Source organism: Phycodurus eques, chromosome 6 (assembly GCF_024500275.1).
Source record: "Phycodurus eques isolate BA_2022a chromosome 6, UOR_Pequ_1.1, whole genome shotgun sequence".
In the NCBI taxonomy this organism is placed as follows: domain Eukaryota; kingdom Metazoa; phylum Chordata; class Actinopteri; order Syngnathiformes; family Syngnathidae; genus Phycodurus; species Phycodurus eques.
In genome coordinates this window covers 13,606,846-13,621,449 of record NC_084530.1, presented here as the reverse complement: position 1 = coordinate 13,621,449, position 14,604 = coordinate 13,606,846, and the positions used below count along the sequence as shown (strand labels likewise).

General features: G+C 41.4%; 1 protein-coding gene across 2 annotated transcripts; it reads right to left on the bottom strand.

Annotated features, from left to right (window-relative positions):
* Positions 1-484: 484 nt before the first annotated feature.
* Positions 485-13,803, bottom strand: si:dkey-93h22.8 (uncharacterized protein LOC449943 homolog). 2 transcript variants are annotated; one of them, XM_061679407.1, is made up of 11 exons: positions 13,707-13,803; positions 11,578-11,682; positions 11,299-11,460; positions 8,557-10,072; positions 8,393-8,446; positions 6,751-7,429; positions 6,335-6,526; positions 5,282-5,342; positions 5,067-5,188; positions 4,830-4,981; positions 485-3,473 (listed from the first exon to the last, which is right to left on the bottom strand). In XM_061679407.1, exons 1-11 carry the CDS (start codon positions 13,800-13,802, stop codon positions 3,376-3,378), a joined length of 3,237 nt encoding a protein of 1,078 aa, XP_061535391.1. In that variant the 5' UTR covers position 13,803; the 3' UTR covers positions 485-3,375. The 2 variants fall into 2 exon arrangements, with proteins under 2 accessions (XP_061535391.1, XP_061535393.1); XM_061679409.1 differs by having other exon boundaries at positions 5,282-5,339.
* Between the last annotated feature and the right edge of the window lie 801 nt (positions 13,804-14,604).

Genomic DNA, 14,604 nt, shown 5'->3' with positions numbered 1-14,604 from the left:
CTATGGCCTTGACAGAAAGGTTAACCTCATGAAAACCGGTTGATTACGATTTGATTTACAGTTACGATTTAATTTCAATTTCAATGTCAATGCATTGCCTTTGATGGGAACGTCGACCTCCCCAACATGGCCGCTCCTTGGCACATCGCTGCTACAACGCGCTTGTGTGTCTATTCTGTAGATCTATGGCTCAATTCATGACGCCATCAACCCGTAGTAACAACGCTAGTTGTCTATGGTTATCACAATGTAGGTCAGTGGTCAAAATTCCCATCGTCACCTGAACTTCTCACAGAATTCAGTTTATTTGTATTCAGTTTAGTTAATTTGTTATGTTTCACGAGGGCTTAATTGCATAAACTTTGTTTCCGCCCTCAAATTTGTATTTTTTCATTTTTTTTTGCCATTGTTAAATCGCCCTCCTTTAATTGGCTGAAATGATAGCTCGATAGATCACAGACCAATAAATCAGATGTTGAGGTAAATAAAAACTTTTATTTGTCTTTTGATATAAACATTTTCAGTTATGAAATGCAACAAGATATATTTAGTGGCCCCCACGATTACATGCTGTGATGGGTGTGACACATATTAGGCCTGAGGATATACTCACTCATATACGACCGTTTCCCAAAAAAATTTGAATATCATGGAAAAGTTTATTTATTTCCATAATTCCATTCAAAAAGTTTAACTTTCGTAGATGATAGATTCAGGATCCACAATTTAAATAATCTCAAGTATTTATTTGTTTACTTTTACATAATTTGGGTCTACAGCTCATAAATCCCACAAAATCAGGAATTCAAAAAATTGTAATACTGTAAAGAAATCAATCCAAATTTTGCAGCCCATAAATCTTTTAAACTGAGTGTCAGACACTAATCATCTACGAAACTCAAAGCACCTGCACAGGTTTCCCTAGGCGTCATTAAATTGCTTCAGTTTGGTTCAGTTGTCTCAGCTGGGTTCAATATGTGAAAGACTGCAGACTTGACAACTGGCCAGAAGACCATCATTGATACCCAACATAGGATGGGTAAGCCACAAAAGTTCATAGCGATGCTGGCTGTTCATAGAGTGCTGTGTCCAAGCATATCAATGGAATGTCTAGTGGAAGGACAAACTGGCAGGAGAAGATGCACCAGCAAAAGAGATGACCGTGGGCTTCAGTGGATTATCAAACAGAGAAGATTCAAGAATCTAGCAGAGATCCAGAAAAAGTGGAATGAGGTGGGAGTCACAGCTTCAAAAACCATCACATTCAGACGCATCCGGGCTACAACTGTCAGAATCAAGGTCCAAGGGTTTGGAGGAAGACTGGTGAAGAACAGAACCTAATCTGCTTGAGGTCCAGTGTGAAATATCCACAGTCAGTCATGATTTGGGGTGCAATGTCCAGTGCAGGTGTTGGTAAACTGCTTTCTTAAATCCAAGGTCACCGTAACAGTCTACCAGAATGTTTTAGAGCAATGTTCCTCAACCTTCTTTGCACCGCGAACCGGTTAGGAGTCGGCATTTGTCTCACGGACCTGTGGGCGCAATGCAAGAGTGGGGCTCGGAGTTGTTGTTGTAGGCAGCCAGACCAGACTGCAGTTCCGTAGCTCCTCAATGAGAGTAGACTTTTAACTCCGTAAAAGTAGCTGTGCCTGTGTCCAGCAGAAACCTACGACTGTATCAGAGCGGACTTGGTGCATGAGAGTTAACTGTTGCGATAAACCCGTATTTTAAGTAGGACTCCTGATATAATGTTGTTTCGTTTGGGAACAAATCTTTTCAGTTAACGTAATGAGCTGAGTTAGTTTATGAAATTATTTCGTTCTTCGAGCTCTGCCGCCGTTAGCCAGCCCGCTCGGACCGGTAACAGAAGCGTTCGAGCCGGCTGGGACGGGAAACTGAAGCGTTCTGTGCAGTCTTGTTGTGTCAATTGAGATGCGCAGCTGTTGCGGCGGAGAAGAGCCGGTCAATTTTCAAAATAAAACACATTGACACGTGAATTGTAATTAAACAGAAATTATATAAATTGGACATTCTTTCTCTGCGCCCCGCTAACAAATGCCTCACGGCCCGGTACCGGTCCGCGGACCGGTGGATAGGGACCCCTGTTTTAGAGGACTTCATGATTCCTTCTGCTTAGGATCTGTATGGAGATGCAAATTTAATCTTCCAGCAGGAGCTGGCCCCTGCACACATACCACCAGAAGCACCAAAACCTGGTTTGATGCCCAGTGCTTGACTGGCCAGCCAACTCGCTGGATCTAAACCCCATTGAGAATGTATGGGGTATTATCAAGAGGAAAACAAAGGGCACCAGACCCAAAAACAAAGAAGAACTGACAGCAAGCATCAATGCCACAGGCTGATTGCCTCAATGCCACGGCGCATCGAGGCAGTGATTAAAGCAAAGGGACTCCCAACCACATATTGAAGATTAACATATCATTTCGAAAGTACCATATATTGATTGATTTAATTTGATTGACCCTTTTTTTCTACAAAAACTGAAGTAAATGGTGATTTCTTCACAGTATTGACATTTGTTGAATTCCTGATTTTGTGGGTTTTATCAGATGGAAGTCCAAATTATGTAAAAATAAACAAATACTTGAAATTGTTTCAATTGTGGGCTCTGAATCTATAATCTATGAAAATTTAACTTTTTGAATGGAATTATGGACTTAAATAGAACTTTCCATGATATTCTAATTTTTGGAAAGGGTTTGTATATTCATGACACGAGGGGCTGGACTCCATCCGTCAGCAGGGGGTGTGAATAGATTGATTGACATACATCTGCACATGCAGAATCACTTGAAAAATTATTAATCATATTGCCCTGGTGTTAGAAAGAAAAGTGAAGCCTTGGGAAAAACTAGGAAATTAGAGAGGGACACACATCCTACTGTACAAGGCAGTGCTTTCGCGGAATGAGGGTAATAGTGATGAGGTGTGTCCTTTTGTTATCTAGGACAGTCAACCCATTCACAAATTTCTGGTTTGAGTTGTCACCAAAGTTATTGTTTTTATGAATGAATAGTTCCAATGTTGTGCAACTTGGGTAAAAAATGTTTAATGTATTTTCGATGATCCTGCATTATTTGTGCGTACGCATGGTCTAAAGATGTCCTATATTTGTTCGAAGATTACGAAAAAAAACAAGTGCGAACATACTGATAAATCACAGGCTTTTGGATCAAACCTGCATAAGCATGATTTAAGCATAAATCTGTGCTTAGTGAATGAACGCCAATGAGTACAACATCCAAAACAAGGTGCACGAGGGGAGTAACCGCAAACGTTTGCTACATAAATGCGTGCAAAAAGCTCTGAGGTTAGTGGGTTTCTTTTTCTTCTCCTGTCTTCCCCTCTGCTCTGCTACCTCAGTCCTCTTTGGGCTTGTTTCAGTAACGAATCAAAGTCAAGCTCCTGAAACCTGCTCTTGGCTGGAGACGACTCTGCATCCACTTTTGCATCTGAGGATTACAGTTTAATAACATGTTCAGTGATCCAAAGTAGAGTTCAAACGGTCTATGTTCAACACAACATTTGTCACTAAGAATCAGTTAATGATAATAGTTGGCACAATTTATAGATTGTTCAGTGGAACCTCTACATTTAAATGCCCATGAAGTTGCACAAATCAAAATCAACAATATTTATGTTTTTTTTTTTATCTCTTAACTGTGCACAGAACCTTGGATTTCTAACCACCGTCTGTATGCGGCTATGACAAGACATCACTTTAAAATAAACTTAAGCAGTATCTCAGTTCTTTTGTCTTGCATGATCATGTGTTGTTAAAGTACTGTGTTTTATTGTTGACATTGGTTAGAACTGTGCGACAGTTTAGAATGCTTGGAAATTAGATCTGTGAGGCAAATCACCATCACATTAGACCTGGGTCTTTTGTTTTTAAAGACTGGGTGTTCTACTATTATTAGGGCTTAATACAGTGAACGCTGACTGATTTGTCATTGTTAATGAACTCACCTACTTGCATTTCTTTTTTTAGAGCCTAACCTAACTCACCTAGTCATGCTTATTTGCGTATTTTTGTGCTCTTTCTGTACACCCTAAGATGCCGCCCAAATCCCCTGCTCCTTCAAAGACACCATGTTAGCGGAGGAGTAGCTAGCATTGGCCACCAGTCTGTAGCTGGCCAATAGAGGTCCTACAGGCCCACCAAAGATGACAATAGCTAATGTTTATGCTTCATTCATGTTTACATTTATCATATTTGTATAAATAAATTATATAAATGCATTTAACGTTTGTCCCAAGACAAACGTTAAATTTTTTTTTAGCAAGTTCACCTTCAAACCATCATGTCATCAACCCGTTGTTATAGTAGTTATCGCGGCATACACAGGAAGTCCTCTAACTTGTTTTCCGGCTGTGATCACGTGACGTTCCACTTAAAGCCGATAGGCACTGACGGAAGTTAACCGCTGATCAGATGCTCAATGTCAATGTAAGGTACAGTAAGCACCCAACTAAAGATAGAATGTGGTTTACAATATATGTATTTAAAAAATGAGAATATCTACCCTCACAGTTAAGTTTGGGCACACTTTCAACTTCTATTGAATGAGAAACTATCAAAACGTTTGACTGTGTGACTCACACAGTCAAAAGGTAATGACTCATAAGAAAGCAGTAATTGGTGTTTTATGGAGATGACAGTTGGGACTGGATTATTTCTATTTCTATTATATCCTATGGCAAAAAAAATGTTTTGAAAACTGAGTGATCCAGAGGTCGACTAGCGTCTACGAAGAAACTGCGTTAGGCCTCAGAGGTTCCACTCTACCTGGCTTGGTTAAACTCACCAAGATCAGCATAGTCTGAGTTACAAAACTGCCTTCTTCCACCAAAGCAGATGTCAAAGGGCAGCTCATCAGGCCTTCTTAGTTTGCCACCATTGTCGATGGCTGAAAATGCATCATCCGTGTTGTAGAATGTGACAAAGCCATAATGGTCACTGTAGGAAGCAAAAGAAAATAACTTCTATACTTCATAACATGCACTCACAGTACACAGGAAATGTTTTGTTGCTTTGTACTTACCCTTTATCTCTAAAGTGCAGTGACACGCAATCCACCTCTCCAAAATGAGAGAAGCGCTCTCTTAGTTCATCATGCGTCATGGACCTACGGATGCGGCCAACATACACAACTCTGCGCTCATCCTTCGGGAAAGGGTTTTAGACACAACTTAGCATGTGAAGGACAGCGAACAACTACAAAGACACCAGTTGACATGACAGTACTGTTGGACTCACTATGGCTTTCAGCTTCTGAAGCCTCGCCTTGTGCTCCCTCTTGAGCTTCCAGGACTCTCTGCTGATGGAGAGATTACATTTTTATGACGCAAATATGTCATTTCTATTATTACTGTTGTTATTACTGTTGACTTACAAGTACCCCAACGTACAAGTTTTTTTTAGTTACGAGCCATTGCTTGGTAAATTTTCGGGTTTGTGTCGCAAACCAAACTTTGAGTGTACGAGCAGGCTTACGATATGCCAACATTCAAAAAATTAAGTTACTCTAATGCCCTTGCTTGAGGACAAGGAGACTCACAGTTACTGATGCACTTTCAGTTGTTCATTGAACGGGACATACAATCAAAAACACAAATACAAAATGAGAACATGAAATGAGCTGCTGTAGAGCACTAGTCATGCCCAGACACTCACATGCAGACGAACCAGCCAATCCAGCTCCAGCTCCAGCTCCTGATGTCACTTAATAGGCCATCCGCGTTTAAGGCACACATCCAATACACGATTACTACAGTACGAAGCCTACGGGAGTTACACTTTATAAAACCAGTTGAATTCTTTACATTCTCATCCATCCATTCTCATCCATCCATTCTCAATACCGCTTACCCGGTACAGGGTCGGGGGTGCTGGAGCCTAGCCCAGCCAACTTTGGACGAATGGCGGACTACAACCTGAACTGGTCGCCAGTCAGTCGCAGGGCACATATACACACGGACAATCACTTGCACTCACATTCACACTGTCACCGAGTGGCGAATGCACCACTACATAATCCGTGACTTCTTTACATTCTCTCTTTTTTTATTTTCTTATACAATACCGTGCCATATTTATATTAAAAACACAACGAAAAAATTTTTTTTGGGGGGGCTGCAACAGATTAATAGCATTTCAAATAATTTCAATGAGGAAAATGGATTAGACAGACAAGTACATAGAGTTACAAACAAGGTCACGGTACGTATTAAACTCGCAAGTCAAGGTACCGCTGTATTATCATAACTAATTGTGACATGGCTATGGAAAGCCCTTCATTTGCAGACTCACCTGTAAATGTTTCTCTTGCATGTAGGAAAATTTGTCGAGGAAGGGGACGGTGACCCGGAGCGAGACCAGGATCGGGATCTCGATCTATTACATCTTAAACGTGTCGAAGACTGTTGCCGAGGTGGGGAACGGGAGACGGAGCGAGAAGGGGACGAAGACCACGACCTGCTTCCGGAACGCTTGTGACGGGACCTGTGACCGCACATACACGATTGCAATTACAATTGAGCACAAAAAGCTAACTAAAGACCAAAAGAGGGCATAAACATGACTACCGTAATTTCTCATGTATAATGCCCATTTTTTCCCCAAAAAATGGTCAAGTCAATAGTGCGCATTATACATAGATTTAGGGGGAAATGGAAAAACGTGCACATTATACATGGGTACGCATAATACACGAGAAACTACAGTACCTTCGTCTTTTTGGGGAGCGGGATCCAGAGCTGGAGGAAGATGAAGACGAACAAGAGCTGTCCGAGAGGGGGGTTCTTCTCGTGTATCTCCTCTTCTCTCGTCCTCTGCTTGGAGGGCTGGGTGGAGGTGTAAGTGGGGTACATGAAGGGGCCAGATCTGTGTATGTGGACGAGGCTGACTGGTATTTCTCTTCAGCTCTGATGGGAGACTCACTTTTCCTTACAGAGGCCTCCTCGACTTCACAAGTATTCTTGAGAAGAGAAGAAGGGGCTCTTGTATGCAAGTAATCCACGGGCAGGCAGTAATCGTGATCTACGGACACCGACGAACACATGTGAGGAGATGCAGCGAGCTCTGAAGCGTTTGCCCTCCTGGATGGCAAAGGGCGTGGATCAATGATCTGAATGCCCTTAGATGGCGGTGCTTTCCGTCTTACATTGACTTCAGTGTCGAGGATGACTTCAGTGCTGAGAGGCTCTGGAGTGACGTGTTCCGATTTTCTTCGGCGCTCCAGATCATTTATGGTGCTTTTTGGTGTGACTGAGTACAAAGTTCTGACAGGTTCTTGTTCCTTAGTGGAGGTCTGTAATAGCGTGGAGGTCCTTTCCATTTCTTCGTGCAGAATTGAGGGTAAAGCATTTGAAACGGACGCTGGCTCAGCCTCCTCTTCCTCTTTAGCTGAATGGAAGACAACAACAATCGGTAATGGGTGCACAATTTACATTATATATTGAGTGAGTTCACAATTTGGGGCTATTACTATGAGTACTGCTCACAGGTTATGCAATATCTTTTTTATGGCAAATGTGCTTGTTAATCTTCCAGAGTTCTGGCTGAAGAACAAAAACAATACAATATCCATCCATCCATCCATCCATCCATTTTCTGAGCCGCTTCTCCTCACTAGGGTCGCGGGCGTGCTGGAGCATATCCCAGCTATCATCGGGCAGGGTACACCCTGAACTGGTTGCCAGCCAATCACAGGTCACATATAAACAAACAACAATTTGCACTCACATTCACACCTACGGGCAATTTAGAGTTCACAATTAACCTACCATGCATGTTTTTGGGATGTGGGAGGAAACCGGAGTGCCCGGAGAAAACCCCCGCAGGCACGGGGAGAACATGCAAACTCCACACAGGTGGGGCGGGGATTGAACCCCGGTCCTCAGAACTGTGAGGCAGACGCTCTAACCAGTCACCCACCGTGCCGCACAATACAATATCATACATTAAACTCTTTGTGTGTGGATGAGAGTCAATACAAAAAAATATATGTTTTGCTGTATTTCTAACATGGTTGCTTTCAAAGTTGAGTGTTTTGTGTACTGTCACTATGAGTTAAGTGAGTTTAGTAGCGAGATAACCACATGGGAGGCACAGATGTCTGCCAAAGTGTAAACGTGATACTTACTGGATATGGACAAATATATGAATGGATTTCACTTTTGCTAATACTCTTTCAATAGTGGCCTGCGGTTCAAATTGTTGGACATTTTGAGGCATATGCTGGATAACTTTCCCTCTGAATTAGCCATATCGCCATGTCAGCCAGTAAAATTACACAAGGAAAACCAAAATGACAAAATATCTTTACATGTACTAGAACAAAGAAAACCTTATATGCCGATGAATCACCTTGTTTCTCTTCAAACTGCTCTAACAAGCTTGTAAGATCAGAGGCTTCAATCCCTGAAGCAGAACAAACAGAAGTTAATGAAGTCGATGTCAACAATCTCATTTCTGCGTTTTACAAATAATAATTTCTAATAATAATAATCTTGCGTGTGTTTGGTCTGTACCTGACTCAGCTGCAGCACTTTGTTCGTGACGGGTATGTTGAAGTGATGATTGTGGTTTCTTGGGAGGAGAAGATCTTAGGGGATCCTCCGGTAACGCTTCCCTGACTGGCTGACCTTGGTCACACGTGACAGGACCTAGACTTAGTGAATGAGACATCTTTGGCTCTAGCATGAGGTTTTGTGGTTTCCTGCATTCTGAACTAGTTTGAGGTGTGACCGGACATTGGCTCTCCACTTGCCAACTTGGCTGAGGTTCCTCAGTGGACAATTGTATTTGTAATGCTGCAACTGAGAGCTCAACAGTGGACACTGGTGGAGAGTGAGAATCTGATGAGGCAGGTGTCTGGCTAACAGGCAGGCGAATGAGGACAGGGTTCGGGGGATCAGTGCTGAGAAGTGCCAGATTCTTTAATGGATTTTTCCTGCTTGCAGCTCCATTAACAGGGGTGTCAGTGTGCTCATCATTGGACTTAGGACCATCAGATGAGGTGCTTTTTGATTCAGTTTGAAGACATTTGAATCTGTGATGCTTACCAGCAAACAATGGCATCTTCTCTACTGGTCGGGGAGGATGATGACAAGTAGCTCTTTGGGGTGGATATGTACTAATTCTGGACTGTTCTGTGTGATGGGGTGAAGACTTTATCGCACAGAGAGTTTGTCTTTGCCCATGTGAACAGATAACGGGGGTCAGTTCTTTGGGGGGCTGAGGAACAGAAGGCCACTTGGTGGTGTAGTTCCGCTGTTTCTCGACCAGAAGCTGCCTTTTCTGTCGCAGCTGTCTATACTCTTGGAGGCTTAGTGATTTGGCTTTACTTTTTGGCAGTGGCTCCTCTGCCTTTTTATCAATGTCTGCTGATTTAGATGCTGCTGCTGGGGCTACAAGTGCTGGACTAGCTTGACCTTCGGGTGTATCTGCAGAGGCTACGCTGGGGAGATTCTTCTCGTTGAATTCCACAGACACCTCAAATGAAGCCACTTGAACAGGACCAAAGCTGACTCTTTTCTTTTCCCTGGAGAACAGACCTCTGGACGATTTGCCAGTGAGCAGTGCACCTTTTAGCAGTGTGCCCCTACCCTTTTTTGCAACCCTCTCTTTGTCTTCCTCTGTCCCTTTCAGGGGTGTATCATTATCATCAGATACAACATTTATATCTTCGTCACTGTCTCCAGTTGGCTTCTCATACTTCCATACTTCTCCCTGGGAGAATATTGTGCGTTTTTTTTCTAGTTTGTTCCAGCGTGATGGTGATAGTCCATTTCTGCTTTGGTGGCCCCTCCCATCCTCCTCCACACGCATCTTAAGGCAATATGGGTGCATGAGTTTCACTAGGTTAACCAGAGAAGATGAAGTGAAGACATCAACTTCAGTATCTGCTTTCTTTTTTGGGCCTTGAAACAATGTCTGACTTTCTTGTCGGAAGACCGGGTGAAGTCTGGCTACTTTGCTCTTGTCTTCTTTTCCTGCGTCATTCTTGGCTCTTGGTCTAAGTTTAGTGGCAAAGGCTACTTCATCCTAAAGAGAGAGAAAGACAGAAAAGACAACAGATGTTTTGACATTGCACAAGCGAAATCTCAAGTCTGACTAAGCTCAAGTCTGACTATGGTTGGAACTGAATGTTTTTCTCTTTTTCTAATAATTCCGCACGAAAACTGAAAAGGTTTTTCCTTAGCCAATTTGGTAAAGGTAATTACATTCATATAGTGGTTCTGTTTATTTGGCCAAGAGACTTTTATTTGTTTAAATGGACGATGCACCTGTAAATTGAGACGTCTTATTAAAATGTTTTCTACCACCGGTAACATGGATCATCAATTTATGATGGAGTCTTGTTTTTACTGCAGTGACATGACATATATTTGGACAGGAATGAGATTGCACTATAGTCAATCACCATACCAGCAATAGTAAAGCCATAATTACAGCGTTGGTCCCCAACCACCAGCCCGCGGCCTGGCACTGGTCCACGGCCTGGTGGTACCTAGCTGCACAGATAGTTAAAAAAAATAAATGTATATATATATATATATATATATATATACACACACACACACACACACACATACACGCACGCACCCGTACATATATAAAAATATATATATATATATATATGTATATATATATATATATATATAAATATAAATATATATACACACACAGGTATACACACACATGTATACACACATACATATACACACATATACATATATATATATATATATACACACACGTATGTATATATATATATATATACACATATACACACACACATATGTATATACACACACACACGTATATATATACACATATATACATACATATATATATATATATACATATATATATATATTACACACACACATATATATATATATACACACACACACATATATATACACAAACACACACATACATATATATATATATATATATATATATATATATATATATATATACACACACACACACACACACATAGATAGATATAATACGGTACTAAACGCTAAATGTCCTGTACGTGATGTGACGAGGTCACAGATCAGGCAGAGAGCACAGCACGCAGTGTTGATGTGAAGGCACAATAAATATGCCGGTCGGAGGCTAAAAAGAGAATCATGCCATTCTACTTATTCTCCACCACGCAGCGATTAGCTTCAAGTGTCAGTTTTGGAGGGGCAATTATTGGTTGATAAAATTAATTGACAATGGAACAAATGAAAATAATAGTTAGTTGCACTTACTGTTGTCATGCTGTTCCCAAACTCCTGATAGTTGAGGAGCTTGGTGTCTGGCAGGGTGTCAAAGGGAGAAAGATTGCTGCTGACATCATCCTCCACACATTCTAACATCTGAGTCAGTGCTGAGAGCAAGGTATCGCTCTCTTCCTCTGCTTGCCTTGTGTCCTGTAACAAAACGAGTAACAAAATCTATTTTGTCCCATTCATTCTCAGCCAGTGCGTAAGAACACAAACACAAGCCCATTACTCAGAGCTTCTGCCAGTCCTGGCTTGAACTCTGACCTCTGATGAAACGGTGGAATCCTCAAAAATTGCCAAAATGGAGTGTTCCACACAGGACTGCGTGTCCATGTCCACTCCACAATTGTCACCCCGATGTGAGCCAATCTGCAGAGATATGGACAAAAATATGAATGTAGCCAACTGAACACACTCTTGAAATAAAGCGGTCACGTTATACACTAGCAATGATTCAAACACAACTAAGTGGTGTGTACATATACTGATGTCTCTGTCTTTAAAAGACTATCCTGACTGAATACCCTGTAGTGTGGGATGTGTTGTAATTTTTTTTCTTCCTGGTAAACACTCAAGGCCCAACAATCAAACGTTAAACCTGTTCAATATTTCTAAATCGCAAATCCTTACAGTATTTCAACGCCAAGTTCGGACTGTGTGATGTCATATGAAATTGTACAATAGCGACTTAGGAAGTGACCTGAAACTTGCATTGTTGCCGGACAGAAATAGAGGAGCAACTGGCTGTGTTGAGTGTTCGGAGAACATGTCTCCAAAACATTTCACCACAGTAAAAACTTCAAGGAGAAGAGTTTGAACATAAAGATAAGCCAACAGTTAGCCAACTTCTATTATTTCTTCTGGGTTATTTTATCAGCTGACATGCAACTAATATGTGCATTTCTGACACCCACTGGACAGGATTGTGGCGCATTTTATGGCAGAAATCTAAACTCCGGTTTTATTCAGGTATTTGATCAGCTGTTAAGTGATGTTGCCTGTAGAAGCGGTCTTTCTTGCATGGAGCACACCTTTTCTCTCTGTATTACTGTCTTTACTCTTTAGTTCATCTCTCAGTCTCATTGCATTAATTTCATCAGCACGTACGGTTTCCAGGTTTTCACAGCTCCTACAATTTCCAGTAGCGTGTTTTCCAATTCTGTACAATGCTTCCTTTATTACGCTTTCTTCTTCATTGTATTTTCCATCATTCTTGATGCCATTCAGCACCGTGCAACCACTCACACGTCAGTCTTCTCAGCACTACGACAGACATCTAGTTTGGGGAGGGTGTTGTACATCTCCAGAACACTACACACTATAAAAGCAGTCGAGTGAGTGCCCGCCTAGTTGCAGTTCACTATTCACAGTTTTTGTGTGAATCCTATCCTCAGCTATTTGCTCAAAAACTCACCTAATCGTGTTTTTGTGCTCTCAAAATTAAAACATCACTAAGTATTTTTAAGGGTAATGCTGTAAAATTAGTTTGAAATTATATTATGTTTTGCGATCATAGCCTGTAGTATATTATGGTTTAAACTATCAATATAAGCAATTATCAACATTTTGAAGGGGGTGTCAATAACTTGCATTTTTTTCCTCCCCACCACTCGCAGAAGGGCTCGGTCCTTATTGATAAATGTATGTAACGCATGTAAAAGCAACGTGACTGAGGAACAAGGAAGAGGCCGTAGATAAAAACAAAAACAGATTGCAAATAGTATTTTCCAATTGATGCCATCACCATTTTACAACCTTGGGTCCCTTTGGAAACATTCTGGGAAACATCGGCGCAACAGATCCGGAAGAGTTTCTTCTTCTTCGTTTTTGTTACAACACGTTTGAACAGGGTTAAAAATGAAACTTTCTGGTCAAAACTATTGCTAAAGATAATTAGTATTATAAAGGTTTCTGCGTACAAGTGTATATATAAAAGGTACACAGTGAGACACGACGATTTAAAGTGAAAGGGGGTCCAAATTAAACATATACACATTGTCAAAAATGACATCAAATGTCTTTTGAGAGCAGCCAATCTCTTGTGTTAAAAGACGAACGGCAGCACCGAGTCGAATGTAGAATGCAGCCGGAAAATCTTGTACTTCGCTTTCAGCACTCCATTCCCTCTTTCAGTAACAGGAAAAACGACTGGAACACCCTAAGTGTTAATTGTAGACGTCAGATAGGAGTTTCCGTCCTTTTGAAGGCCAAGAAGCGTGGTCGAGGTCCAACTAACACTTGCTGGCTAGCCTACTTCCACCATGCCGCCAAGCACGCCGAAGGCACGTGTCGCCATGCGCGCATGTGCCGGGCAAACAACCCCCACTACGACGCCGAAAAGTCTCCGTTGTCTTATTTGATCGTCATTATATCTTAACCGGTGCGAGCGGTACCTGGCAAGGGCTTCCGGTGCTCAAAAAGTCCACGTTGCCGGCATTTAAATCCCCGTCTAAGGCTCTCCACTGCGCCGCCATCTTGCTGCTCCACATGGCCCACTCGTTGGCAGGACTGGACACGTGGTCACCGGCAGCGCGCGAGCAGAGCGGCTGACTTGGGACCAGTGTGCCTCTCACAGAAACCCGGAGAACGCTAGCAATCTGATCCTAGGTCGGTGATGTATTATTATCTCTTTTACACTAATAAGTACGAAACGTTATTTCTTTAAAATTATGTCGACGCGTTTGTGATAACGTATGTTAGTAATTGGTAGACTTGCATCTTGGTTAGCAACGTTAACTCCACCATTAGCTTCTAATACATGTTCTTTTGATTGCACCAAATCGACATCTAGCGTTCAATTGACGACATCGCAGTTTCAGTACATGTATTTCCAACCTGGGGTGCCAAACTCGTTTTCGGGCCACATTCACTCCAATATGAACTCAAGTGGATCGGACCATTATATTCGTGGCTTAATAAGCTATAAATGAGAACTATTCAAACATTTTCCATTTTTCTGGGAGCAAATAATTACAAGTATATTCGGAAAATAGTCACAGTTATTATTATCTCATTGCAAATCAGATGAGCAATCTAAAATGCCTAAACAAAAACGATTGCAATTTCAACAGTGCGTATTATGACAATTTTTTTTTTCATTTAGACGTGGTGCAACTTACAGATCAAAGTGGATCTATATACTGATATGTACTGTTTATAATATATATGTAAATATACAAGTGGTGACATTGCATGAAAACAAAAACACAAAAAGTTTCCACGAAACCATCCTTTTTTTGAACCGAAGCTGTTAACTGACATTTTTCAATATTTAATGTATTAAAAAGAATT